This window comes from Poecilia latipinna, unplaced genomic scaffold (genome assembly GCF_001443285.1).
Source record: "Poecilia latipinna isolate Pla-1442-1.1 unplaced genomic scaffold, P_latipinna-1.0 Scaffold84, whole genome shotgun sequence".
NCBI classification, from domain to species: domain Eukaryota; kingdom Metazoa; phylum Chordata; class Actinopteri; order Cyprinodontiformes; family Poeciliidae; genus Poecilia; species Poecilia latipinna.
The window spans coordinates 243,564-269,671 of NW_015112700.1; the positions used below are offsets into that span (position 1 = coordinate 243,564).

The 26,108-nt window shown below is 37.9% G+C and overlaps 1 protein-coding gene across 1 annotated transcript in view; it reads left to right on the forward strand.

Moving 5' to 3' along the window:
* The window catches only part of LOC106938846 (corticotropin-releasing factor receptor 1-like), an 82,043-nt gene that overhangs the window by 49,270 nt on the left and 6,665 nt on the right, over window positions 1-26,108 (forward strand). Inside the window, exons 6-10 of the mRNA XM_015021036.1 lie at window positions 7,520-7,626; window positions 15,059-15,179; window positions 15,672-15,825; window positions 17,553-17,613; window positions 21,889-21,961. Of these exons, the coding sequence (XP_014876522.1) occupies window positions 7,520-7,626; window positions 15,059-15,179; window positions 15,672-15,825; window positions 17,553-17,613; window positions 21,889-21,961 (516 nt within the window). The remainder of the gene's footprint in view (window positions 1-7,519; window positions 7,627-15,058; window positions 15,180-15,671; window positions 15,826-17,552; window positions 17,614-21,888; window positions 21,962-26,108) is intronic.

The following is a 26,108-nucleotide window of genomic DNA, read 5'->3' on the forward strand; positions in this document are numbered from 1 at the left end:
TTGAATGTGCATTGTAGGATGACTTTAGAGCCATCTTGCCTTGGTTGCATGACTTGTTTCATGGGTTAGTGGGAGCTCCTACTCCTTTTCATCAACTTTTTCCCTTTTTAAAACTGTTTCTTGTCTATATTCCATAAAATGAACAGCAGCAGTGATCGTTTCCCTCCTAAGTGTTTTCCCTAGAGAGCCGCATGAATTCTGCTGCTCTGATCCCGCTATGCTCCAGATTTTTATCCCTGCACATGTTGCTGTTATCTATTTGCACAATTTTTTATTTATTTTTTATTTTTTTGTCTCAGCCTCCACCTGGATGGTTCATTGTTATTACGTGACGAGCGCTTATTTTAATTAGGACAGAGCTACCGACTGAACACTCTGACCCAAATCAGGCTGTGACAATTAGACGTCTGATGGATTTGCGCTGTACGTAAAATACAGAATTACACGATGGAAACATGTGACTCGGCGCGCTTGCTTTGCTCCGCCCGACCATCTGTTGAATCCAAATTTTGCACACGCAGGCTGTGCAAATAGCGTACGTTTACTGATGATTATTCCCAGAAAAGACGATCTTGAGTGTTGCATCAAGCGAAAGTGGTGGATGCTTCCCTAACTGATGTATTTTTTTTTTTCCAGAAGTTTCACTTGTTGGTTATGTGCCCAGTCAGGCATAACCAAGCAGTGTGGTGTTGTTGTTGTTTGAATCACTCATCTATCAGAGCTATTTAGAAATGGACAAAATATCAGCCCATCCTTTGGCTGCGCACAAGTTAAGCTAAACTGGAAGTGAAGAGTTTTCACCGACAGGTCTGGAGATTAGAAACTCTACAGATTCTTCTAGTGAAGAGAAGATGTGATCCAAGCAGAATGAAGAGTCATTCTTCATTAGAATATTATCAAGAATCAAAACCGATCACAAGATGTTCTACTCTAGACGTTCAGTTCGGCTTTGAGCACACTCAGAAAACATGGTAAATATTAGCTGTAATCCGTCTTGGGAACACTGAGGCATTCCAAGGCGAGAGCCGGGAGATTTGCCCCAAGAGAAGAAAGTCCCTGCTTTTTTCTTCTTGCAACAGTTCGGAGGAGAGAGAGGGGGCGAAAAAGCAAATACCAGAAATAAAGGCAGGAAGTAGGTGGAACAAAATTACTTTATTAAATTAACTGGAAACAAAAGAAGCTGTCTTAGCAGTAAATCAAGAAGAAAAGCAGAGCTACGTGGGGGATGAAACGAACCATTGCAGTATAGGACGACTGAGACGAGATGAGCATCTGACTGAATAGGCTGAGAGATTTAAAGACTAACAAAGGACAGGTGGGCTGATTAGCGACGGACCATCTGTCTGCAGAGATCAGAACGTAAGAAAGTAAACATAAACGAGCAAAGAAAAGAAAACAGGGAGACAGAATCTAATCAAAAAGATAAAATTGTATAACGTCGAGAGAACAGTAAGAAGTATTTTCTCTGCAGCCGAGCATCAAAAACTGAGCAAAATAAGAATACCGGACTTAAAGTTGTTTCAGTCTCATATCCACTTATCTCAGATATTACTGTCGCGTTTGTTTGGCTTCAACAACTCACCAATCACCGTCCTCGATTCCCATTGTCTGTTTTTTCCCTTCAGGAAAAGCGACTTTAATGAGCACAGTGCTGCTCTTATTTGCTATCACCATAGAAAATCAGGCATCTTCTGCGGTTCAGAGGTCAGATGAAATCAGTTCTCATCTGATTTAAGATATTCCTTTGGGAAAGTTGCTGTGTGGCACAGTCGTCCGGAGTATTGATCAAATGTTGATTTAATGGCGCTTTCCCTGCACATGAATTGTGAGCGCTTTAACCTCACAGCTACCTCTGTGACCATAAATCAATGATGAATTAACAGCTTCTGGTTGCGGGAGCGGGGCTGTGGAGGTGCGCAGGATGTGACTCTAATTCAAAGAGGTACCTCTTTGTATTATCCGTAGTAGTTTATGTTTTTTCAGCAGATTCAAAGCTCTAAAACTAGCAATGCTGGCAAAAAATACAAGATTACTGCTCTTGGTTGATGCGCGATACTTTTCTTTTGAAGCTGGAGATAGAAATCACAGCTATCTACTGAACTTTGTTTGTGACTTTGAGGAGGAAGATTCTGGAGCTAAAAAGCACCAGATTTAGTACTTTGCTACATTTTCCTCGGCTCCACTTTTAGCTTGAATTCTTCAAGGCACGGACTACAGTAATGCAGAATAATACTCTTAATTATTCCCATCCTAACCTAATCATGTAGTAGATGGCAGCTCAGCTTTGTGCGATGTCGTGAAAAGTTTGTTTTCACCCAAAATATTATCAGTAAACCTGATTACCTTTTTAAAAAACCTACAACTGTGGATATGTGGTTGTTTGTGAGAAACTTTTTTATTAGTAAACTCAATAAGGAAGTGTTGTGATTTGTTCCTTCTTTCAGAAATGTCTTTGAATCCTTTAATTTAGTTTTTTTTTTTTTTTTTTTTTTTTGGCTGCTGATGGAAAGATTTCTTGCAGCCCTGAAGTCTGGATGCTGACATGGCGACTTCACAACCTTTATGTTATTCTTCTTTGGTAGCTGCTTTGTTGGCTTAGCGGTGCACCTTAAGTAATGCAAATTTAATTCAAAAATACTTTAGTTATCCCAAAGGGAAATTAGTAGTTGTTTTAACTCATATTAGTTGTTTTAACTCATATTACGCAAGCATCTTTAAAGAATCACTCTGAATGGTAATGCTGTGCTGTGCGGTAGCAGTCAGTCTTGCACCAAATCTGGGGAGGCCTCTGACTGAAGACTGTTGCTGGTTGACAGTGTTGTGACTCAATTTCCACGGAGCAGCAACAACTTTCCAAAAATGTGTCCTTAACGACTCCATCAGTCGGTAGCGAGCAATGCTAATCCACCTCCTTTGCTTTTTTGCTCCTCTTTAAGTCTCTGGCCGTGTGGTTAGAAAGTCGGTTAGAAAGAGACGATGGAGATGGGGATATGATCAGTGGAAGAGATGGTGGGTTGAGTTGATGCATAACGGCCTGATTTGTGTCTAATTTAGTCGCAGCTCTTTATCCAAAGCCATTAAGACACACTCCTCTCATCAACAAAAACAGTTTGTTTCTGAAGTACAGCTGTAGTTGTTCAGGTACTGTGGGCTTTTTAAAAATAATAATAATTTATTTGTTTTGGGAAATTATGGGAATGCAAGTTGTGATTTTTTCCCCCAATACACATAGTACTTTTAGGCTTTATACAGAGCTATGCAATAGTTGAATTACAATCTTGCAATATCAGTATGTAGTAATATAGGGTGTTTGTTATTTAAAGCACCAGACATGGAGATTCAGCATGACAGTAATATTTATTTTTGTTTGTTGGATTGACGTCCACTCCCCTTGATGTAACAGAATTTGCTGGCTTAGTTGCAAAAGTTCAAATTTTGAGACACCGCAGGCTAGTCATGATCGATATTGCCCAAGTAGCATTTAGCAGTATTTCTGTAACTCAATTTTGTCCGAATCTGTTACTGTGCAGCACTATTTTTGTGAGTGTAAAATGACAACGCTTGCCCCTTTGTGGTCTGCAAGAACTCTACCACAATTAGATGTGTGCAGTGTGGTTTGAAAAGCCAGAATATTGAGCTGTTAAGTACATTTTTTTTTCATTCTTCCTCTAAGAGACAGGACTTCATATTTCCTGTCGGGGGCTGTATGCGTTAGTGGAATCAGTATCTGCTGGTTTATTGACAGTAAGAAGCGTATAAAATATCACCTCCTTTGATATTTTTATCCTCTCTCTGCAGGCATGTCCTTTGGTTGCAGCCACCAAACATCTGCGGAGATGTAGAAACGCTGTTCCAACTAAAACCCGTCAGTTAGGGCTTTAAAAAAAAAAAAAGTTAGACTCTGATGTTCAATCGATCCAGACAGAAGATGGATATAGAGTGTCTGACCTTTGAAAATTGTTTGTTTTTTCCTGCTTTTGTAGCCGTGAAATAAATCACCAGCTGCCAGCCGCAGAGTGACTGACACGGGAGGGGGGGGGGAAGGAGCTTCTCTGTGAAGGTGTTTGAGTCGGCATTTTTAAATGGCTGAATGTCAGGGGCATCTTAGATCTGAGCGAACAGAACCAAAACCAGCCAGAGGACGACACGTCGGTGTTGACTTTGATCCCTCGTTTTATTAATGAAGGAAGAAGTTGGTTCTGCGCGTGGCAGGAAACCTCAGCTACACTCGGAACCTTTAATGGTGGTGTCAGTCGTTCCGCATGAACGACTGACAACTGGTATAACTAAAGCTATACCAACTCGATAATAAGCCGACTGCTGCGGTAATACGTACTGGAGGAGGCAAACGTTCAAAGGTCCTTCTAGGCAGACAAAATGAGTGGATCAAACGCTTATTAGGAAGTTTGTTTGAGAAGTAGATAAAACCGTTATTCCCTTTTTGGGTGCTGCCTGCGGTTGTTTTCTCAGTGTCTTTGTGGTAGACAGAAAGTGTGTCAGGTTTAGTTTTGCCTCTCGTGGCCCACATACTTTGAGTCCTGAGGCTGGTGGTGAGAGGGTCTTATATTATCCTCTTGTTGTCTCTCAAGCCCATCCCTGGTTTCTGCATTTTAAAGCCCCCTGTGTTCTTGAGTTATGTCCCTGAAGGGTTACTCAGCCCGGCACAAGGCAGTGTCTGGTACTGGACTATTTAGTGTTTTTCAAGAAGAAGACCACCCTTCCTAACTTCTGCTTTCATTCCATAAAACTGCCGGAGCAAGGCTTGCTTAACGAGGTGTTTCTTTTACATAAGTTTATTGGATATCTAGTGATTGTAAGGTGGAAAAGCTCTAGTTAGAAAACAGCAGCTTGCTGAGAATAATTAGGTCAAACAAGTACAGAACTACATGCAGTCGAAAAGAGATTTTTCCCATTAGAGATTTCTGTTGTTTTTGCTTATCGTCTCACTTAAACGTTTCAGACCCTCAAGAAAAAGAAAAAAATCACAATATCAATCAAAGATAAGCTGAGTAAATCCTAAATCATTTTTTCAGTGATGATTTAATTAATTACAGGATTAAACCTATTCAGATCAACCTAGTTCTGTGTGAAAAGTAATTTCCCCAAACCGGATAACTGCTTGTGCTGTTTCTGGTGGCAATAACTGGCATTTATTATTTATTTTTTTTATATATATATATATCATTGTGGAGGCATTGTTTTAATTTAGCCACGGAGGGACAGGAGTGTTTAAGATCACACCGCAACACCTAAATCAGTGTAAAACACTGAAACTGAGGACGTCGTCGTCACAAAAGACTAAACAGTGCAATTAAAAATATTTTTGAGCATGTTAATTGGTGTGGCATCTACTCCTCTAATGTTAAAAGGTAATTCAAAAAGCAGTAAAACTATCATGAGTGATAGTGATGATTTAGTATACTCTGGCAATGGCCAATTTTGTCAAAAAACAAAAAAAATTAAAAACATTGGTTTGTAACTGTTTCTAAAACATTTTTCTGGGTCTTTGAATGTCAACACCTGGTGTTTGGATGCAACTGGGGAAAAAAATCCTCCATGAATCCCATTCGGAGGATCATCCATAAATGTTGTTCATTGTTCTGAAAATGCCAATTTGCATCGCACGTTTGTAATCTGATGACATCGAAACATCTGCTTTCAGGCAGATGAAGGCAAACGCTCAGAAACCTTGCTGCCCTACCGTCCTCCAACTCTGAATTTACCGGAGAGAGGCTCAAGCGTGTTGCAGGAAGTTTATATTTAAATGGGTGAAATGATGTGGCTACGCGTTGGATTTTTGTCTGTGGAAAATCAAACCAGTTCTTTGGTGGTTTCCCACTGAACTGAGCCGCAAACTGCCGCTGAAGCTTAACAAGCACTAGAAATACAGCAGCCACGGGTCAAACCGGAGGGATTACACATTTCTGAAAGCAAAAACTGATTATCACTCGGAACTGTGCATGTGACATGAGTTTTGGACTGAAATATATATTTGAAATTAATTAAAAACTGTCATTTGTTGTTCATTCGGCTCAGACAAGGATTTCTCTGCCTTTATCAGAAAACCAACCGATCACAGTGACTGTGATCCACCTCTGACCCCGACGGTATTATAATCCAATGATTCATTCAAGAAGAGCTTCATTTCCACATCTCTTCCTGTGCTGGTTATCAAAGCCTCCAGCAGACATCAGGGATGATGTGGAGTCAGAAAGAAAAGAGCTGTTGACATCTTGCTCTGTGTCCACAGTGTCCTTATTAAGAGCCGCAGATTTGAGCCGGGGAACCAAAACACAGTGAAACAGATGACTCGCTTCAGAGTGGATGGGGTAGGGATTAAACATGCCCGCATTTAATCTCAGGATAGACACCAGCAGGTTACATAAATTCCTTCACAGCACAGATTAATGCTGGTAGTGTTGGGGCCAAATCCAATGACAATGGTTATCAAAGTCGCGGACAGTAGTATAAGTCTCCAATTTACGTGGAGATGTGAATTTATTTAGTCTGAACTCTTTGGAATTGGTCTCAGATGAAATCAGCAGAGGAGAAGCTTCTGATTTTAGCCATGAATCTTGAAAATCTTGTGAAATATTTTCTCTGTGGTGACTTTGAAGGGTCATGTATTAGTGATTGGGCCTATCATCTCTTGTCTCATTCTAAGATCTGTGTCTGAGGTAAGTGTTGGCATTCTCTGTTGCAACGTTTTCTTCTCTCAGAACCAAAAAAAGGTGACAAATGAAAAATTCAGCTAAAAAAAAATAAATAAAAGAATCAGGTATGCAAAGAAGCAGCTGCCCTAAGACCTCAAATAGTAATCATATTTTAGTCATAAAATCTGTTTTCAGCTTTCATAGCTGTTTCTAATTCTTCTATTTTTGCCTTTCACAATGGTGTTTTGAAATGTATCCTTTCTATGTATATAAAAATACTGCATTTAATACAAATAATAAATTATTGAAGTTTGGTTGAAAAGAAAATCACACTATTCAAGACAACAGCAGAAAGTCTAAATAAAAAATTCTCATTCAGAAAACACTTCACTGTTATCACAACTTGTTGTGGTTAAAGTCAGCAAAGCAAAAATGCTAAGTCATAAGAAGTTTTAGAGAGACACCCGACGAACTACATGAATTTATTGGCTGATGAAACTGATTCCTAAATCTGAAAATCATCATGTGGTGAGGTGCAATTTGACCAAAGACGTACAACAAACAGCAAAATTCATAAAAAGAAGCTGCAAAGAAACAAGACTGTAAGACAAAACAAATATGGCTGCTTATGTCAGTAGGTATTCATTTTTGAGGCTTCATCTAATAATAATGTCCGATTCTAATTAAAATGTGAGTACTGGCACTCCTACTGTGCAAGCATGTTCAAAACCTCCACAGGAGGCAGAACTCAAAAACTGACTCTTTTTTGGTCCCTCACCCCCTCCATCTGTGAAAATGCAAATGCTGCCAATCGTAAAAATGCACAAAAAAATAAAACTCATCCTATGTTTCTCTTCGTCCTGCAGAAAAAAGGCAAGATGCACTTCCAGATCGCTGTCATCATAAACTTCCTGGGTCATTGCATCTCCATGGTGGCTCTGCTCGTCGCCTTCTTCCTCTTCTTGTGCTTGAGGTAAGTGTTGGTGCTGATAATCCTAAAGACATCCTTGACGTGACAGAAGCGCCAGGATTCTCCTCATCCTGGGAGGTTCAAAGACTCTTTCGTTCTTATTCAAAACCCATTTGGCCATGGGATGAAACCTTCGCTATCTCAATCCAGCAGATGTAAAGGGGTTTAGACACCCGCAAAAACTGGGGCACACTTCCCAACAAACGGGAATAATAGACCCATCCGGAGAAAGGGTGAAAATCAAAACAGTCCTCTGGATGCCTGCTGGGATGAGGTGGGAAGGGATTCTTCTAACCGAAATAAGACGTGTGTTAACGAGAGAAAGGTCTTAGCACCCTCCATAGCCGGGCTGTTATCGATCCCTGAAAGAGCACTGGAGAGTGAGAAAAGCGTGAAAGGGCACAAAGAGGCATAATAAGTAGAAGCTCTGCAGGACCGCATTGATGCTTGCCGTGTTTTTGTTGACCGGAGAGGGAGAACAAGTGTCGGCCTGCTAAAAATGGCATTAAGCTGGAGAAGTAGTTGGCATTTATTACTCACCCTCTTGACTTCGTAATGAAACCAAGAACAATTTAAGGGAAGGCTGTCACTTGGCGGCGTGATGGGGAGAAAGCTTTGACACTCGGGCGCAGTGCTGTGGAACGAGGAGGAGAGAAAAAGGAGCAGGGCGAAGAGCGGGGTGCACATTTCATTTTAAATGGCAGGTGGAGCATTTTCAGCCAGCACTGTGTGACATTTCTCTGTGCAGGATCCAACTGTAAATGACCAGTTTTATGGCGATCTTTCAGCGGTGTACGCTGTATGTGCCTCGAGAAACACACCGCTCTCCTGGATAACAATGCGGCGCATTATGATGAGGCTTCAAATAAAAAAAAAAATGTTCGATGTTCCTGGGAAGCCAATTTTGGTCAGATGGATTCAGGTGAAAATGATCTGCATTTATATTGCATTTTTACAATTCTCCGCTCTCATCTGGACGTGACTCGGACAAATTATGGCAAGCAATTTAGGATTTATGTTCTCATTTCTGAAAGTACAAAAAGGTTTGACATTAATTTCAATAAACGGCTGATTTCTCCGTCCTGAGGGTTGTTCAACCCAGTCTAAACGATTTAAAGGGAACACATACCCCCTGTTTGTGAGGATGTACAATTGAAATAGATAATTGCATACACTGAAAAAATTTTTCCACCAGTATTTGACATTAAATCAGCATAAGACCTTCTTGTCTAGCTCACTTAATATCACCAAAAATAATTCCTCACATGCCAGAATGATGCAAGATACTTTTTATTGCTTCTTTCTTTTTTTTAAATTTGGATGTTCAAACAAAGGATTATGATGCTTTAAGAAAATCACAAAGTCCAGGCTGAATTTGAGCTATTCTGATTTTATTTGCAAAAGCTCATCTTATATCACATTGTTGACTTAACAAGTTTACACTGGGGAAAAATGTGACTATGCCAAAAATGTATCTCAATTTTTATATCTTTTTTATCTTTTTGTCTTTATTTTTTGTTGACAAATTTATCCTGCAAAGTGAATATTTTAAAAGTGCATTCCTTGAATGGTACCACATGTCTCATTAATTCCAAACCAAAACTATAGTTTTAACTCTATGTAGCAGATGCTTGTATTTGTGTTTTTGTGTATATTATTTTAAATTTGCCAGGTTTGTTCACTGAGCCTTGCCTTTCAGATCTTTGATGTTTGTTTTTGACTAATTAATCTTATGCTGTTCATGACCGTAGGTTCTGAGACAATTTGCGTTAAGATCTTAGAAACAACAACGACAACAACGGGCCTTGTACTGATACAACAGTTATCATAAGCCAGCAACCTCTGATTTTTTTATATTAAATGTTTGTTTCTGTTGCTTTAAAGTTCTCATGTTACCTTCATTGAAGGTGAGTTCCTACAGCTTGAAACTTAATATGTTATTAAACATATTTAAACAGGCCTGTCGCCTAAGCCTGACCTAATAGTGAATAGTGAATAGTGAATTGATCCGATTCAAACCAAGGTGGGTAAAATCTAATCAAACAACTTCTGAGGTCTTTTGTTCACCAACCCCCATTTAGTCCGGGTAAGTCCTCTCTGACAGCTGATCGACCCAAGAAACATAAATTAAAAGAAGTAAGAGCTTTGAGATAAGATCTTTTCAGCGGTTTCAAGGAACATGAACGACATTCCTTATCTCTGGCAGCTGGGAACCAATTTGTTTTGAAAAACTTTAAACTCTATCATTGGATGGCAAAGAACAGCCTGCAGAATCCTTTTTTATTATTGGGGGTAAAGATCTGAGAGTCCCAGAAAATTACTACTGGCAGCTGTTTCCTTCAAGCCCAGAGCTCGGGATTTCATTTCGCTGGCCTGTGCTGAGCTCCTTGTGGATATTTCCACTTATTGTGTGTTTGGATTATTAACGAGGGATTTGCTTATCTTTTATTACCTGCTATGCGATTCGTTTGCTGATAGCCCATCCTATCCGGTTCTTTACATCTGAAGTTCTGCACTAACCTTATCCAGCTTAGTGCTGTTTCCTACAAACCTTTTTTTTTTTTTTTTTTTTGCTGGGCCTTTGAAAATTTTGAAAACTGCAACAAAAAAACAAAACAAAAAAAAAAAACCTGCCCTCTGGCCATTTTTAGAACACCGTAAGAACATTTCACATCCTAAACCTTGAAAGTGTAATTAAAAGTGACTCTAGAAGGGATTTAATTAATACTTACAAGCATTTGTGCTTTCTAGCTGACAAGATAAGCCTACCAAACTATTCACTCTAACTGAATGGAAAATGTTAAGCACCTTTGTGTGACCTGGAGGTGAAGCGACATTAACTACTCTGATTAAAATCACATGGCGTGATCTGCACCTTTGCAGACAATTATGTACTTAAAGGCTACGCTGTAGATTTTACATTAATAATAGCTTTACTTAGTGTTCATTAAACATTGATCCCACAAAGAATGTGTTGTTCGCTCAAAGTTTTGTTTGACCATTTAAAACTTTGCTTTTTACCAGTTAATACCACCAAAATGCAAGTGTATTGTTGAAATTATTGATCAACTTCAAAACGTTTTCACTGAATTACAAGGAAGCTATATTCATTTGTAATGCTCTTTGTGAGGTAAAGGATGGAAACTGGAGATTTCAAGGTTTTCCGTCAAAATGTTCTAGATGATGTAAAGTGCCTCTCTAGCAACACAACAGTGAGCTACTCGGAGAACTCACTTGAATTTGAGTGATATCTACTGAGCTGTGTGTCGTTTTACCATATACATGTCAGTGGTTTAAGTATACTTCCTCTCTCATCTAAAATTAATAGCACTCTGCTTGTTGTTGGACTTCAGCTTTACTGGCATGCTTTTATCGTCACTGCGCTCTACGTCTTCCACATGTGTTTTGTTCTTCACAAAAAAATAAAAGGATTTCTGACAGGAAAAAAAAAGTGTTTTATTACCTTGTATTAAATGCTCAGGATGAACAAAGGTCTAGCTGTTAGTAGTCCAGCCACTGAAATGTTGTGTTTACCAACACTTGGCTATCAATCGTTGCCCATCCACTCATCATAAAGAGACAAAAGAGCAATTAGGTAGGGCGCAATTAGATTTGAAATTTAAGACTTTTCGTCATAAATTTGCTGCAAAAAAATAGACTTTCTGTAAAATAACCCAATATAGTCTAGGCACTTAACAGCAGTGTAGATTCCCTGCCAGTTAAGTCGTTAACAATATTTTCTTACCTTTTGTAAAGGTGCTGGTATCTTTAAACAAACACTCTCAACAGCCTTCCAGCTTATGATTTAGCCAAGCTTTCTGTTGAATAGCAAAGTGGAAGAATAATTGATTTGTCAACCCTTCTTAGCTCATTTTTTAAGATAGTACTGATAAAATTAATTGTTTACTGCAAGAAGGATGCTGTTTAATATGCTTATTAACCCCAAAACTGAAGGAAATAACTTTGTGAAGACGCCAGTTGAAGCTGGTATGATGGTGTAATTTTTATTTATATGCAGTGTGTATTAACAGAAAATACCCCAGATCTAAAAAGTGATCTCCTACAAAATATTTATTTTATTTTTTTTATTGTTTTGGTGTCTTAAACCTTGTTTTTGTTTTTTTGTTGTTTTATTAAAGCGGAGTTTGCAACATGCAATCACTTATTTACAGTGAATTCTCAAGCTGAGCTAACATTAGTGGATCTTCACTCTGAAGACAGTCACTGAGGACAGAGTGATGTATGCGCTCTGTGTAAAAGCTTACTATGCAATACCGCGGGTTTATTGCAAATAAGCCCATGCAGGACTTTTGAATCATCAGGAACTCGTCTGTTTGCAGTGCCCGTCTTTGGTGATTAGGCCAGACAGCAGAAGAATCAATACTGTCTCCCAGTTAGCGAAAGGTTGTGCACAGATTACTTATAAGAGACGGTAGAAGTGACTTTAATTATCTCAATTCTCTGTGCGGTTGCAATATATGTCTGAGTATTTCAACATCCTCTGAATGAATTTCACCCTTTCATTTAATCACTAGTTAGAGCAAATATATTTCTAATTTCCTAAAAAATATTGTTTGAATTATTTTGGATTTGGTTGAGAACGACGATGTGTCCCTTTTGCTGCTTCAGTGTATTAATGTTTGAAATGAGGGCGATAATAGATGTTTTTGAACAACAGCGTTGAGATCATGGTCAGTTCAAATTGTAAGCTGCAGTTGGCATTTTTTTGCCAACACAGAAAAAAGTCATGATTGAAACAGGAGAGAAAAGCATCAGATACAAAGTAAAGAGTCTTACATTTCATAAGTGTGAAGGGGTTCAGTGAAATATAGCCATTTAAATCTACTTGTAGTAAAGAAGTACTCTTGAATAAATCAAAGTCAGGTGCCATTCTATACAACTTAAAAAGTGGGAAGATTTCTTTCACAGCTGCATCATGAAATGTCAGCTTATCCTTTTTCACTACAGCTTAAAAAAACACATTAATTGCTTCTGTAAATGGGAACACAAGAGGCTCTGAAAATAATCTCATCTGAAGACTTTTAAAACCTGCTTGGCACTTTTCCTTCTACGTACTATTTACAGTGCTGACACGGCACATAAATCATCCATGATCAAATGACCTAAATATTTCCCTTTTGCCACTATATTCGAGATCCACTTTGTGAAATGATGAAAAATTCAGCTTCTAGCTCTCCTTCAGTTGTGTAAATAATAAAAACATTTCATGCAGGATTAAGCCCCAGTCAACATGTTAATGCAGTTGTCAGGTTGAGTGGGTACAAAGTAGGTATGGACTCCGAATGTGCTTTGCATTTTTGGACTGGTGGAACACAACCCATTTGGGCTCACCCAATAAGAGTCTGATCTAGGCCTGGAGTAAACGATTTCAGTATTTAAAAAGTAAGTGATCACTTTTTACAAGGAATTACAAGTGTTTCTTGTAACGATTATGTCCTACAGGTAATAAAACACCAAATTTCAGTGTCTCTGATAGACCAACTAAATTAGAATCTCTAATGCAGAAATGTTGGCCTACATTTCCATGTACCGTATGGAAATGTGTACTTTTTCATAAAGTAGAAGAAAAAAACAGAAATGAATACCTGACGGGTATAAAAGACACAAAAAAAATCTACATGAGCAGGCTTTTAGTGTAGATTTTTTTTGTGCCTATTTTGTGGTCTTTTTAGTAATTTTGTCAACACAACTCCTTCATAAGCTAAAAAGAAATTGTGTTTGGAGGATGTTTTTCTCCAAACTGAATCACAGGATTTTTGTTCAGTCATTAGTAAAGTGTTTTTCTAAAACTACACATGAAACCTTTAAGTCTAAAAAGTAAAAATGCCTAAAGTGTGTCATAGCTTACAATACACTGAACAAGGTACTTTGTAGTGAGTGAATGAGCGATACCTCTTAATAAGATGCAGTGCGTGTAACTTTGTCAGAGGTGAAAGCTCAATACGTGTTTAACTGCAGATCAATTCAAAGAACATTATTTATTACTATTACATTTCACAAACCGTTCTACAGATCAAGTGTGCTGAAATCCAGTCTTAAAGAGACACCAGCCTGTAGTTTTTAGATGCCTCTTTTTCCCAACACACCTGAATCAAATGAATCGCTCGTTATCAGGTCTGCAGGGCAGGAATTCAGCCATTTGATGAAGACATGTTGGAGAGGGAGTGCATCTAAAAGTTTCAGAATAGTAGCGTTCTAAGAACTGGACTTGGGATGCTCCACATCCTGCACTACATTCACTGCAAGGGTTTAAATGTGTATATCCAACACTAGACTCTCAGCAGGCCTTCAGGTTACTCCAAGGATATTGATCTGCAGGATGTCGCCAACCAAGGAAAGCAGCTGCTATTTAGAACTGATTTGGCCTCCAATATAATACATAATATGTCTAATTACTTCAATATAGACATGGTAAGTGCAATCTTCCGCTGCAGAAAGTGGTGTGACTGCTGCTTAATAAGATCAACTAAAACAATTAATGCACAATACAGTGTATCATTAAGATTTGTATGCAGAAGGATTCAGCTTTTCCCTGTAATTAACCCCCAGCAGGCCCCACCGGCACATCAGCACAGGAAGTGAGGTCACGCATCATAATTAATACGACCTTTTGAATAAAAAGCCCTCATAGTTTTGGCACGGCAGCCTCGCTAATCCTTAGAGCAGAACCAGAGAGGAATAAGCCACCTAATTGTCAAACAACACAATTAATGGAGCCGCAAATGTGTTTATTTTTAGCCTCCTAAACTTTCATGTCTCTAAAGTTGCTTTGATGCACTAAACAATAGTCCAACTAACTGGGAAATTTCTGGCCATGCTCACTGACACAGTCAGCACAAAGCCCGTGCAAGTGACACCTATTAAAAATGTATGCGTGCTAAAAAATAAATCATGTCGCCCGCTCTCAGCCTAAGAGAGCGCGGGCCTTGACTGGCTGATAATGCTGTCAGCTGGTGACGACAAATGAGGCTGTCACTACGATGTCTGAGGCTGGCTTGTTCTGTCCATTCAGCTGTGTGTTTCTATTTCTGAGCGCTCGCTTGGAGGCACTTAGGCAGATTCCTTAATTGTATCCCAGGGTCGGTTTATTTACATCATTAAAGAAACATGGCACCTTTAGGCACATGACACAACAGTGAAGACGACAGGATTTAAATGTTACTTAACATTTTTGGCATGCTGTCAGGAGCACTGGAAAATAAAAAATTCTCCTCAAAATTTCAATTATTTCTATAAATCCACCAAATTTTATCTACTTGGTCAGCGATCCGGTCGGTGGAGTCCGGCTTTAGTGGGTTAAATTCTGCTTTGCGTACGGTTCTGACTCTGCTTGTCTTCAAACGGAAGTCTGTCGTTAAACATGAAATTGTTCATGTCTGAGGAGCTGAGTTTATTCTCCCGTGTTGTTGTTCAGGAGTATCCGATGTCTGAGAAACATCATCCACTGGAACCTAATCACCGCCTTCATCTTGAGAAACGCCACCTGGTTCATCGTCCAGCTGACCATGAGCCCAGAGGTGCACGAAAGTAACGTGGTGAGTGGAGGTTAACTTAGACATCAAGTTGCTCACTGGAGCTCAAAATCTGTTCTCGTCTCTATATTTTACTTAACTTTTCACCTTGATGGCAAAGAAAAATTATGGGATTTTTTTTTTTTTTTTTAGAAGAATCTAAACTAAAATCAAAAAACAAAACAGAAAAGATGCCCAAAGTCTAACCTCCTGTCTGAAAGTTTGGTGCAGAGAGAATGTTGTCTTAAGTAAATGAACAAGAAAATCCAACCCTTTACTGTGACCAAAAAGTCACCTAATTAAAAAAATAAAAAAAAGATATACTCAGGTTCATTTGGATCGAGCTGAAACAACAGATCAAACCCGCATATTCACGACTGGAGGTTTTTGCTTACATCTCAATAGATAAATAAATGAATTTGAACGAGAAAATCTGTCTTGAATCACAAGACACAAATAGAGATTTATTTCCTCGTTACATTGTTGTTGTTTTTTTCATCATTATTATTTCCTCAGCTTTGGTGTCGACTTGTCACTGCCTCATTCAACTATTTCCACTCCACCAACTTTTTTTGGATGTTTGGAGAAGGCTGCTACCTTCACACTGCGATCGTCCTCACCTACTCCACTGACAAGCTCCGCAAGTGGATGTTCATCTGCATCGGCTGGTGTATGTACATCTTCATGTGTGAAATGCTCAGTCAAATCTAGCTTTTTTTTTAAAACTTTTAGAATTGTGAACAGGTATTTTGAGAAATGCATTCAGAAATGTTCTTGCAGGAAATTAAACAGAAAAGGTTGTGACAACCAACAGTATAATATGTAACTGCACAATTAACAAAATGCTATTACCTTATTTGCTTAAACACCTTATTGCATTATTGGCAAGTTATTAAATTACTAGCTTTTCTACATTCAAAATGGCCAAGATGATTACATTATCAGTAGATGTTACATTCCTGGCAGTCGCTACATCACTGTTCTTCCAGATTGATCCAAAAGAACTGTAAACATTTCTTAATAGAAACTGATGTTTAAGTTCCAATATGCTAAAGTGTTAGCTTTCTGACAATTGCTAGCACCACCGTAAAAATGCTAACTTGTTCGGTGCGCAATTTATCTGTCAGCACTCCTAAAATCGGACTTTGGAGTAAATTTGTCGACAAACTGCAACAAGACAACGCAGGACAGTGCTGTTTGCGATCGAGATATGGAAACCCAGAATAAGTAAAGAAGTTCTGGAGGTTAACAAAATATATATTTTGTCAATTAGATCAATAGTCAGTGAAGGACAGCAACCTTTGAGGACTGGATATGGACATTCATGGCGTAGGTGTTAAAAACAAAGTATTCCTTTTTTTCATAAAAATAGATTAAAACAGAATAGTTATTAGAATAAAATTATTCATCCAGTTATTTATGACTTCAAACTCACTCGTCGAAAAGCAAATTTTTTTGTTTTTGTTTTTTGGGGGGGGTTTTTTCAGTTTTTTTATTGGTAGAAATTGTTTGTTTTGTCAAAAGTTTTAGATGCTCCAGTTTTTTTATCCAGCCACTCTGTGTTCATTTAATCTCAAAAGACGTAACTGAGGGTTAGATGAAATTTTGCCAACAATAGGAGAGTTAAATGGATGGAGACGCTGGGATTTCGTGTGGCAGCTGGGAAATGTATCGTGAAGAATTCACAAGCTCCCCATTTCCAAACTGTCAAACCAGCGTCTATACTGCTAAGATTAGGTGCATTGTGTGTTGGCTGAATTACATTTGCTGCAGGAAACTTCTGCGTGATGAGATGATGGCAGTGCATTCCAGAACAATAAATAAAATGTACTTCTTTCTAGCCTTGAGTAACTTTCTGGCTTCCAGAGCCCTTGTTTTGTCACAAAAATTATGTTAATTTGCTTAGGAGGAGCTTTCTGGGTAAATCCTCTCGAGGTTTAGCATTTCACTGCTGAGGTAAGTGACTAATGAGGCAGAAAGTTTCTTGAGATTAGGAAACTTGAGACTCGACTGTGTGACGTGAAGGCTTGCACGGCCATTTGATGCCTCTGGTAGCATCATTTAGATGTTGGTAATTACTGTTAGTCTGCCTTATTAAATTTCTACAAGTCTGTAAATCATCACATCGCTCTGGATTATCATCTGGTCCTTATTCATACACGTAGAAGCAGTTGGATGGTGGCAAGTCTTGGCATGTGTATGCATAACAGCATGGAAACAGTGATTCCTTTTGACAGAGCTTGGCAGGCGTTGATGCTCTGCCTTTAAAAAAAAAAGAGAAAAAAAAAGCAGGTCAAATTTCATATTTCAATAGAAATTTCATAGAAGGTAGTGTGACTTGATGAGCAGAGAAGGAACAATCTGTCACTGTGTCTCTGCTGTTTCTTCGCCCCTCAGGTATACCTTTCCCTATAATTGTGGCGTGGGCCATCGGGAAGCTGTACTACGACAACGAGAAGTAAGTCATTGACTCTAAGACTGCTTCTGACATTCGAGACTGAACTACTCCGGTAATAAAAGGAAAAGGGCAACGCCAAACCAAATTACATTAACAAAATGAATGTGTATTAATTATCTGTTGTAATTAAATTAGCATTGTGGAACTGGCTGTATTATTTATCAGCACAGACACTATTTTCAACTTGATTGGGAGCGCTTGTTCTCCGTTTCCGCGTATTGCTATAGTAAGAATTGCCTCTGTTTCCCAGCAGTGAGTCACTGAATTATTAGCGAGTATACTGATTTCTTTTTTTTCTTTTTTTTTTATTGTTGGCAAACCTGTTAAAACACACACACACACACACACACACACACACACACACAGCGAGATTCAGACCCTTGTGGATCATATTTCTCTGAAGCCATTAGGTTGTGAGGGACACGTTCCTTCATTACCATGAAGTTATACACTACAGTTGATTATGATTCACTCCCGCATGGACCATCCTGCTGCCAGAAAAAACTCACTGGAGCACCAAATGTATTCGAATCAACTTTAATGGCCATATGTGTTGTCAAATACTAAAGAGTTGGTTTGTTTGCCCATTAGCTGCAGAGAACAAGTCTACAGGGGAATGCAAATACAGACACAAAGCTAAGAAAAAAGAACCGTAAAGCTGGATTATTAGGTTATTTTTGACCTCGCATATTGACATTAATCAATCTGGCATAAAAAATAAAAAATAAAACTGTGAACCAAATTTAGGAATACATACAACATTCACTTATCAGCTCTGAAATAAACTCATTATTCCCTGCATCAGCATATTTCTCATATTGAAAAATCTATTAAATTATGGCATTTAGAAAATGACACATTTAATTAGTCATAATAATATACTGCTCATGCATGTTCTCCCTGTGCATGCGTGGGTTTTCTCCGGGTACTCCGGTTTCCTCCCACAGTCCAAAAAAAAACATGACTGTTAGGTTAATTGGTCTGTCTAAATTGCCCCTAGGTGTGTGTGTGTGTGTGTGTGTGCGCATGGTTGTGTGTCTGTGTTGCCCTGCGACAGACTGGCGACCTGTCCAGGATGTACCCCGCCTCTCGCCCGGAACGTTAGCTGGAGATAGGCACCAGCACCCCTCCCGACCCCACTGAGGGACAAGGGTGTTCAGAAAATGGATGGATGGAATATACTGCTCAAAAAAATAAAGGGAACACTCAAATAACACATCCTAGATCTGAATGAATGAAATATTCTCATTGAATACTTTGTTCTGTACAAAGTTGAATGTGCTGACAACAAAATCACACAAAAATCATCAATGAAAATCAAATTTATTTGGAGCCACACACAAAATTAAAGTGAAATGTTCCCTTTATTTTTTTTTAGCAGTATATATGACTTAAGTCATAGTTTCTACTAAATTACTGGTGCTGCCATTATTGTCTGCCCTATAAAATTCATGTCCATTTAATTGTTTGTTTTTTTTGTAATTGATCAGAATATCTGGGATTGTTTAAAATGTAACCAACCAATGGTTTCTTGCTTCCCTGGACTATGAATACGCCATGAAACAGAGGCTTCATATCTGTTCAGCATGGTGCTTTCTGCCTCAGTGTGTTCAACTTTACTGCACATTTATGACCAATCAGAGTAAATATGTCACACACATTCAAGTCAAGTCAAGTTTACTTGTATAGCGCAGTCACCAAATTATCAAATAAGAATTAAATATATTAATTAATATAGCTCATCGCTACCTCATCCTTCACTTGTGTGTTTGAACAAGCGATCTTGACCATAAAGTGTTGAAGTCATACAAAAACCAAATTTACACAATAGTCAAGGGGACAACTTGATTTTATCTCATCTTTGTTACTTTTCATACCTCCACTGACTGAATATCAGTCTCACCTTTAAGGTTTGGTCCATCCACAGCTCTGTGGTCTCGTCATTAGTCAACCGATGAGTAGTAGGTGGTGCCTATGACATCGGTATGTGCTGCGCTTCCTGTGGTACACCATTCCAAGTTTCACACTCAGACATTTTTTTTTTTTTCCATTTCTGAGTGTCTAGATGCTCCTGACAGATTTTTGACTCAGCTGAAGGAAACTGTTTCTTTTTTCTTTTTCCAAAACTTGACAAAGTCATCATTACAGCTGCGTTAGGATTCAAATAACTCAAGCATACATTCCTGATCAATCCAAAATGTTTTTTTTTCTAGTCATTGACAAAGTTCTGCCTGCAATAGAGGTCACTTTGACATAGATGAAGAGAAATGCTTTTTTTAATTGCAGTAGAGGAGTAGAGGTAAAACTATTATAAATGTTCCTCCACTGGTCTTGTGTTTTTTTTTGTGTGTTTTTTTTTTTTTTTTCCAAGTACGCAACCAAATCTCCTGAACTGGTGTAGAAAAGTTAAATTTCCTTCTAAATATCCACACTTTTTTTAAAATCAACTTCTAAAGTTTTTCTTTAAACTCTTTTTTTCCGTTTTCATTTTCAACTCAAGCCCTATATTTTACCCAAACAACAACCCAAATGTTTCCACAACAGAATCAAAATGTAGAGGCATTAATTAGCATGAGGTTAGATGATCAAAGCCAATAAAACAGCTAAAGTACCTGCTCATAAAATATGTGAATTTATCTTCCCAAACAGTAGGTCATCAAAGAGAAACTGAGAAAATTTGCAAAAGAGATGCTGGTAGTCATAAACTAAACACAGTGAGAAACACTGTTTATTAAATTTAAATCCACCTAACAAATGTCTAAACACAATGATGCAAGTGAACTTTAAACATAAACCAACTGATTTAATAAGCTGCAGGGACAGTTTCAGTTCAGGGTGTTTTATTTTTACAGCTGATACTGAATGAGCTCATTTTTCATAAAAAATTTTATTGCCATTTTAAGTAAAAAGTTTAAATTCTTTTTTTTTCTTTCTTTTTTTTGATTTATTGAGAACAAGTTATGAAACCTGAGAATGTTACACAGACCAAATTCAGTTGCTGCAGTTGGACAAAAAGTCTTCAAAATAAGACAAAATCACAAGAAAGAAAACCAGTTTTATTCACTAGCTGAAGATTTAAGTTTAACCATTTTAGGCAAAAAGCTTAAATCTTTTTGTTTGATTTATTGAAAGCAAGCTGTGAAACCTGATGATGTTACAGAGTATTTCAACTTTTGGCAAAACTGTTGTTTTAGTTGGACAAAATATTTCAAAATAAGACACAATTACAAAAAAGTGTGTTATTCACTAGGTGAAGATTTTGGCTTTGAAAAAGGTCTTTAATAAAATATATTACCTGTCCAGGTTGTACCAAGGACCAGTCCCCAGTGACTCTGCAATAACAATTGTTAAATGCATGCTTTTTTTGTTTCATCCATGTTTTGATCTTGTATTTTTCAAAGGCTGGGGCTGCATTTTTTTTTAAAATAAGGAAAGATAAAATATCCTTTAATTCACCTTGGCTCTCCAGTAAGTTTTGTTATTAGAAAATTATAATTTAACCAATAATAATTGTGTTGGAATGAAAGCTTAAATGTGTTATTAAAAACCTAACGCATAGTTCTACTATTTAACAAAAGCTAACAGGGCAAACAGAAAAAATATCAATATTATAAAACCAAGAACAAACAACTCCACTTCTACAGTTTAATGGTGAATTTCCTAAAATAATCTTAGTTTTTTTTAAAGAACACAGTGAACTAAATGGCATTTGACAATAACTCCAACCCTAAGCTAAAAGCCTTTTGAACCCTGAGGTCTTGAGCTCTTACACTGTGAAGATTGTGGGGCGCCATCTGCATGGATTGGAGACCTTTTCCGAGAGCTATTTATTTGGATGTTTCCACCACTTCTCACTGCCCTTCTTCCCACCACGATTCTAAAAGTCACAAGAGCAAAAAAAAATTTACCAATAAAAAAGAAAGAAAGACAGAGACCTCACATCAGATATGCATTTTACTAGGTTATTGTTTGATTCCGGCAACAATCTTTGATTTGAGCAAAAAATATATATATGTCTGAATACAAGTTTTGAATTTGTCCTTCTTTACGTTTGTGATGAAATTGGAAAATACCTCTGCACTTTTGAATCACTCCACTGTTTTCTTGTGCACTATCCAAAGCAAAGATTTATTTGTAACAATTTGTTTTTACTGAAACACAAGTGAGAATAAATAAACAGGTAAATAATATGAATAAATGCTAAACGTGACGTAATAAAATGTCTCCTCTTTGGTGATATCTAAACTTGACAGAACGTTTTTCTTGGTTTTCCAGGTGCTGGTTTGGGAAGCGACCCGGTGTGTACACCGACTACATCTACCAAGGTCCCATGATCCTTGTGCTGGTGGTAAGATCCTGTTCCGTCCTTCAGTGGTAGATTGAACCTGTCTAGCGCAACCTGCTGATGTAATTAGTCTTCATTATGTCTCTGAGCTGCCTGGCAGCCAAGCGTACCTGGAAACTACAACACATTCTTCATGTTAAGGTTGATAAATGTGAGCGTGAATCACATTTTTCCTCCGAGCTTAACGTTTAAATCTCTGATATTTGACAACGTCTGGCATTCATTTAAGATTCTGGGATGGAAAAACAACAATGAAGTCAATGTGCATGTTCGCCTTTGTAGGATATATCTTTAACAGTCAGTGGGTGATTTCCAAACCCATAGGGGAGGATTTTGATCACTTTATGTCATGACCTCTTCAGGTATGAACTATTGTGAAGGCATCATTTTATCATTTTAAATGCTAAGCTTTCAGTTTGGCTTTCAGTTGCGGCTAAAAGGAATGCTCGGATCTCTTAAATTAGACATAAACCTTCATGTTTTTTATTGTGTAGCTTCTTGCCAACTTGTAATGCTCGGCTCATCATATGAAAGATTTTACAAATCGACCTTGGATTTAGTTTGGCTCTCTGTTCAAGTTTTAGTCATATCTAGTCTTTTCCCGCACTAATGACGTCCTGACTCAGCTGCCAATACGCTGTCCTCAGCCCAGCTGTGCAAAGCAGTGCATACACGTCTATGTTACCGTGTATAAATACATATTTAAAAACTTCTTATTCTCATCTTTAGCATGGATTTATTGTTTCGGAACTTCTAAACATTTATTTAAGTTGTACTTCTTTTCAAACAAATGCAGTTGCTTAAAAACAACACTGCAAGCTGCAGAGAAGCCAGATGCTTTGTGTAACCATCACCAAGGTTCTGGGACAATTCCGCCTTGAAATTTGACCTGTCTTCTTTTCAGAATTGGTGGAGTTCATTTGAATTGATTCACTTCCTGGAGCAGACCCAGGTTTTAAGCTGTTCATGCATGTTCAGCATCGCTGAGGTCGGTGTATTGAGAAAATTGGAGCTGGCCTGCTTTAATGTATGGAAAAACCAGTTTGCACATGTGGTTTGGATCATCTTCCTGTTACATCCCCACACTGTGTCCAAGTTTCAAACCTGCTGGGTGGCTAATTTAAGGTGAATTCATTGTAGTTTTCCTTTTTAATTATTCCATTGACAATGCAGCAGGACCACCACCACACGGCGTGATGTGTGGCAGAGAAAAACTCTTTAACTTTGCAAATGTATGCAAGTATAATCATGTTTCACACAAACAAACACCGAAAAATATTTTTAATACTCCAGTTTTAACATTTACGGTAATTTCTTTTGGTCCAACATATTAAACTGAGTTGTGCCTACAGAAAACAACAATACAGCCACATGTTTCCACATGTTGAAGCATTGCGTGTGACTAATAATAACTTTGCCAAGGATGTTTTTACATGACGACTCAGATGTAACCATGAGCAGATGGATGTGAAGACTTAAAAAGGGAAAGTTGGAAATGAGTCAAGCTGCCCAGCAACAAAATAAATAACAGATCAATAGATTGGACTGGATCAGTTTTTCCAGCATGGTTTGATAGCAGTATCTTAAAGGAATTCTATTTGGGTCAAAATTATTGGTTTCCACATAATATGTAGCCCAGGTTTAAATAATTGCACGGTCTTAGCAGTGTGTGTATTCTCAGGGACAAACTATTCCATAGATTATAAGGCAGCCACTGCATATTTTTATCTGGGTGTTGGAATGTCTAAGAGGAATCAGCTGGTGGACTGAAGTGCTCACATAATGGACTACATTAAACCAGCAAAAAAAGAAAATGGACAGCCGGTGGAAAGAAACCAGAACAGCAGTCATGGTAAATATAAAGTGCACTTTTCTTCAGTTGTACGTTTTTTACATGTTGGCCTTGTTTTTACCTAGTTTGATTATTATTATTATTTTTTTTTTTTTACATCTAACTTGGATGTAAAAAAAAAAAAAAAATCTATAATATTCTCATTAACATACAACAATCTGTTAAAAATAACTTTTTTTCTCTCTCTTTTTGCTCCCACCCCCTCCCCTCAAAAAACCTGGTTCAATAAGAAAGAAGCAGGGCAAAAGTGGCATCAGTGGTTCAAAGGCCAAAAACACTACCAACCAAAAATAACACAAAGGTCAGATTCACATTTTGTCAAGAGCATCTTGATGATGCTCAATACTTTTGGAAAAAAATATTCTGTGGACTGACAAGACTGACAAAACTATATTTATAGGGTAACACTTTATTTGAAGGGGTGTGCATAAGACTGTCATGACACTGTCATAAACATGACATAACATCTGTCATGAACATGAAGGAGTCTTTACGAATGTTTATGACAGTTGTCATGAAGTGTCATTCAGTAAATAATGACACTTTTAATGCAAAGTTGCTCTAAAAGTTGCTTTAAAAATCCATTAAAAGTGCCAACTTTGCATGATTTTGTAAATTATGATAATCTAATGCAAAGTTGGCATTTTTAATGGACTTTCAATGCAACTTTTTGAGCAACTTTGCATTAAAAGCATAATTATTTACCGAATGAAACTTCATGACAACTGTCATAAAGATTTCTTTATGTTCATGACGGGTGTTATGTCATGCCTTCAAATAAAGTGTTACCATTTATAGTTTTCCAGACAATAGTGGAATACACAAAAACACGCAAAAATTACAATTTTACAATTTTTTTGACTATTATAACCGCTAAGCAATCTCCCATACAGAAATAAGTTATTTCATGCAATTAAGTATTGGCAAAGCTAAATGTAAGGTGGCAGAGGGTTATTGCCAGCAACTGCCGAAAGTAACTAAAAAAGTTACTTTTAATGTAACTTAGTTTCTTTCCAAATCAAGTAATCAGCATTCTAAGTTACTTTTTCAATGAGTAGTCAGTAATCCGATTAAAGTTACTTTTTTAAAGTAACTATGCCACTTGGGTTATGCATCAAGTAAACTAGTAAGTCCACATCTGCACGACTCAAAGAATTAAAAGGAAAGTTTTGGACTAGTCGGACTCTAGATTTAAATTTATTGAGACTCTATATGACTTCAAACTTATTCTTTGCTTATGCTTACATTTTTTCACTTGATGAACCATAAGGTGTGTTTTTGCATCTTTTTTTTTTTTTAGAGAAAAGGCTTTATCTTTAAACAACTTTAAACAAGTCATTCCTGTGTGCTTTTTATCATTGTCTTTCCATGAACATTAACATTAGGCATGCCAAATGTGGTCTGGTCTAAAATGGAGCTCTGGGATATTTGGCCTTTTTTTTTTTTTAATCATTGCACCATTCGACCTTGGGTAAGTTTGTCTGGACATTCTTTCCTGGGAAGGTTAGGAGCTTAAATGTTTTCCACCTGCAAATAATCTTTGGTCCTGTCAAATGACTCCAAATTGTTTGAAAAATACTTCATAATTCTTTCCAGATTGATGGCAGCAATAACTGCTTCTCTAAGATTGTAGCCGATGTTTCTCCTGCTCGGTATTACGCTCAGCATTGGACCAGAAGCGCATGGCTTCTACTTTTTGGTTTTGTTTGATGAATAATGACATCAAGGAAATTTTTTGTAGACATGAGGTCAGATTAGAAAAGATTTAGAACCTTGCTAAGAACAGAACGTTATTATACTGTTTTGGTTTGTACAGGAACTTATAATTAAATTAGGCCTGGCTTAAAAAAAAAAATACAGTAGTTCAAAATGATGCGAGCACTTCCTTTAGGGGTCTCAACATCTGTCCACGTGGCCTCCCTCAGAGACTACTCTCTGTGCCAAAACTCGTCTGACTGCGACTGTTTGGACGTGTCCCTGCTGAGTTTCAGTCAATGTCCCTGCCAGCGATCCACTGGTGGAGTGACCTTCCCAGATCTTCTCTCCTTAAAAAAAAAAAAAAAAAAAAAACTCATCTCTTTAAGAGGCACTTCTCTGAACTGTTTCTGTCTCTCCTCAGGCAAACATCTGCCTCATTCAATCCCTCTTTCTGCTGCTATGCTTGGAAAATCTCCAGTCTTGCTTACAATAGTGCTTTCTCGTGGGCTTTTTGTGTCTTTGCCAAGCACTTGATCCTTCCGGATCATCACCGGGGTCACAAGAATATTTGTGGTCGCTCCTGCGAGGGGGGGTCGTGAA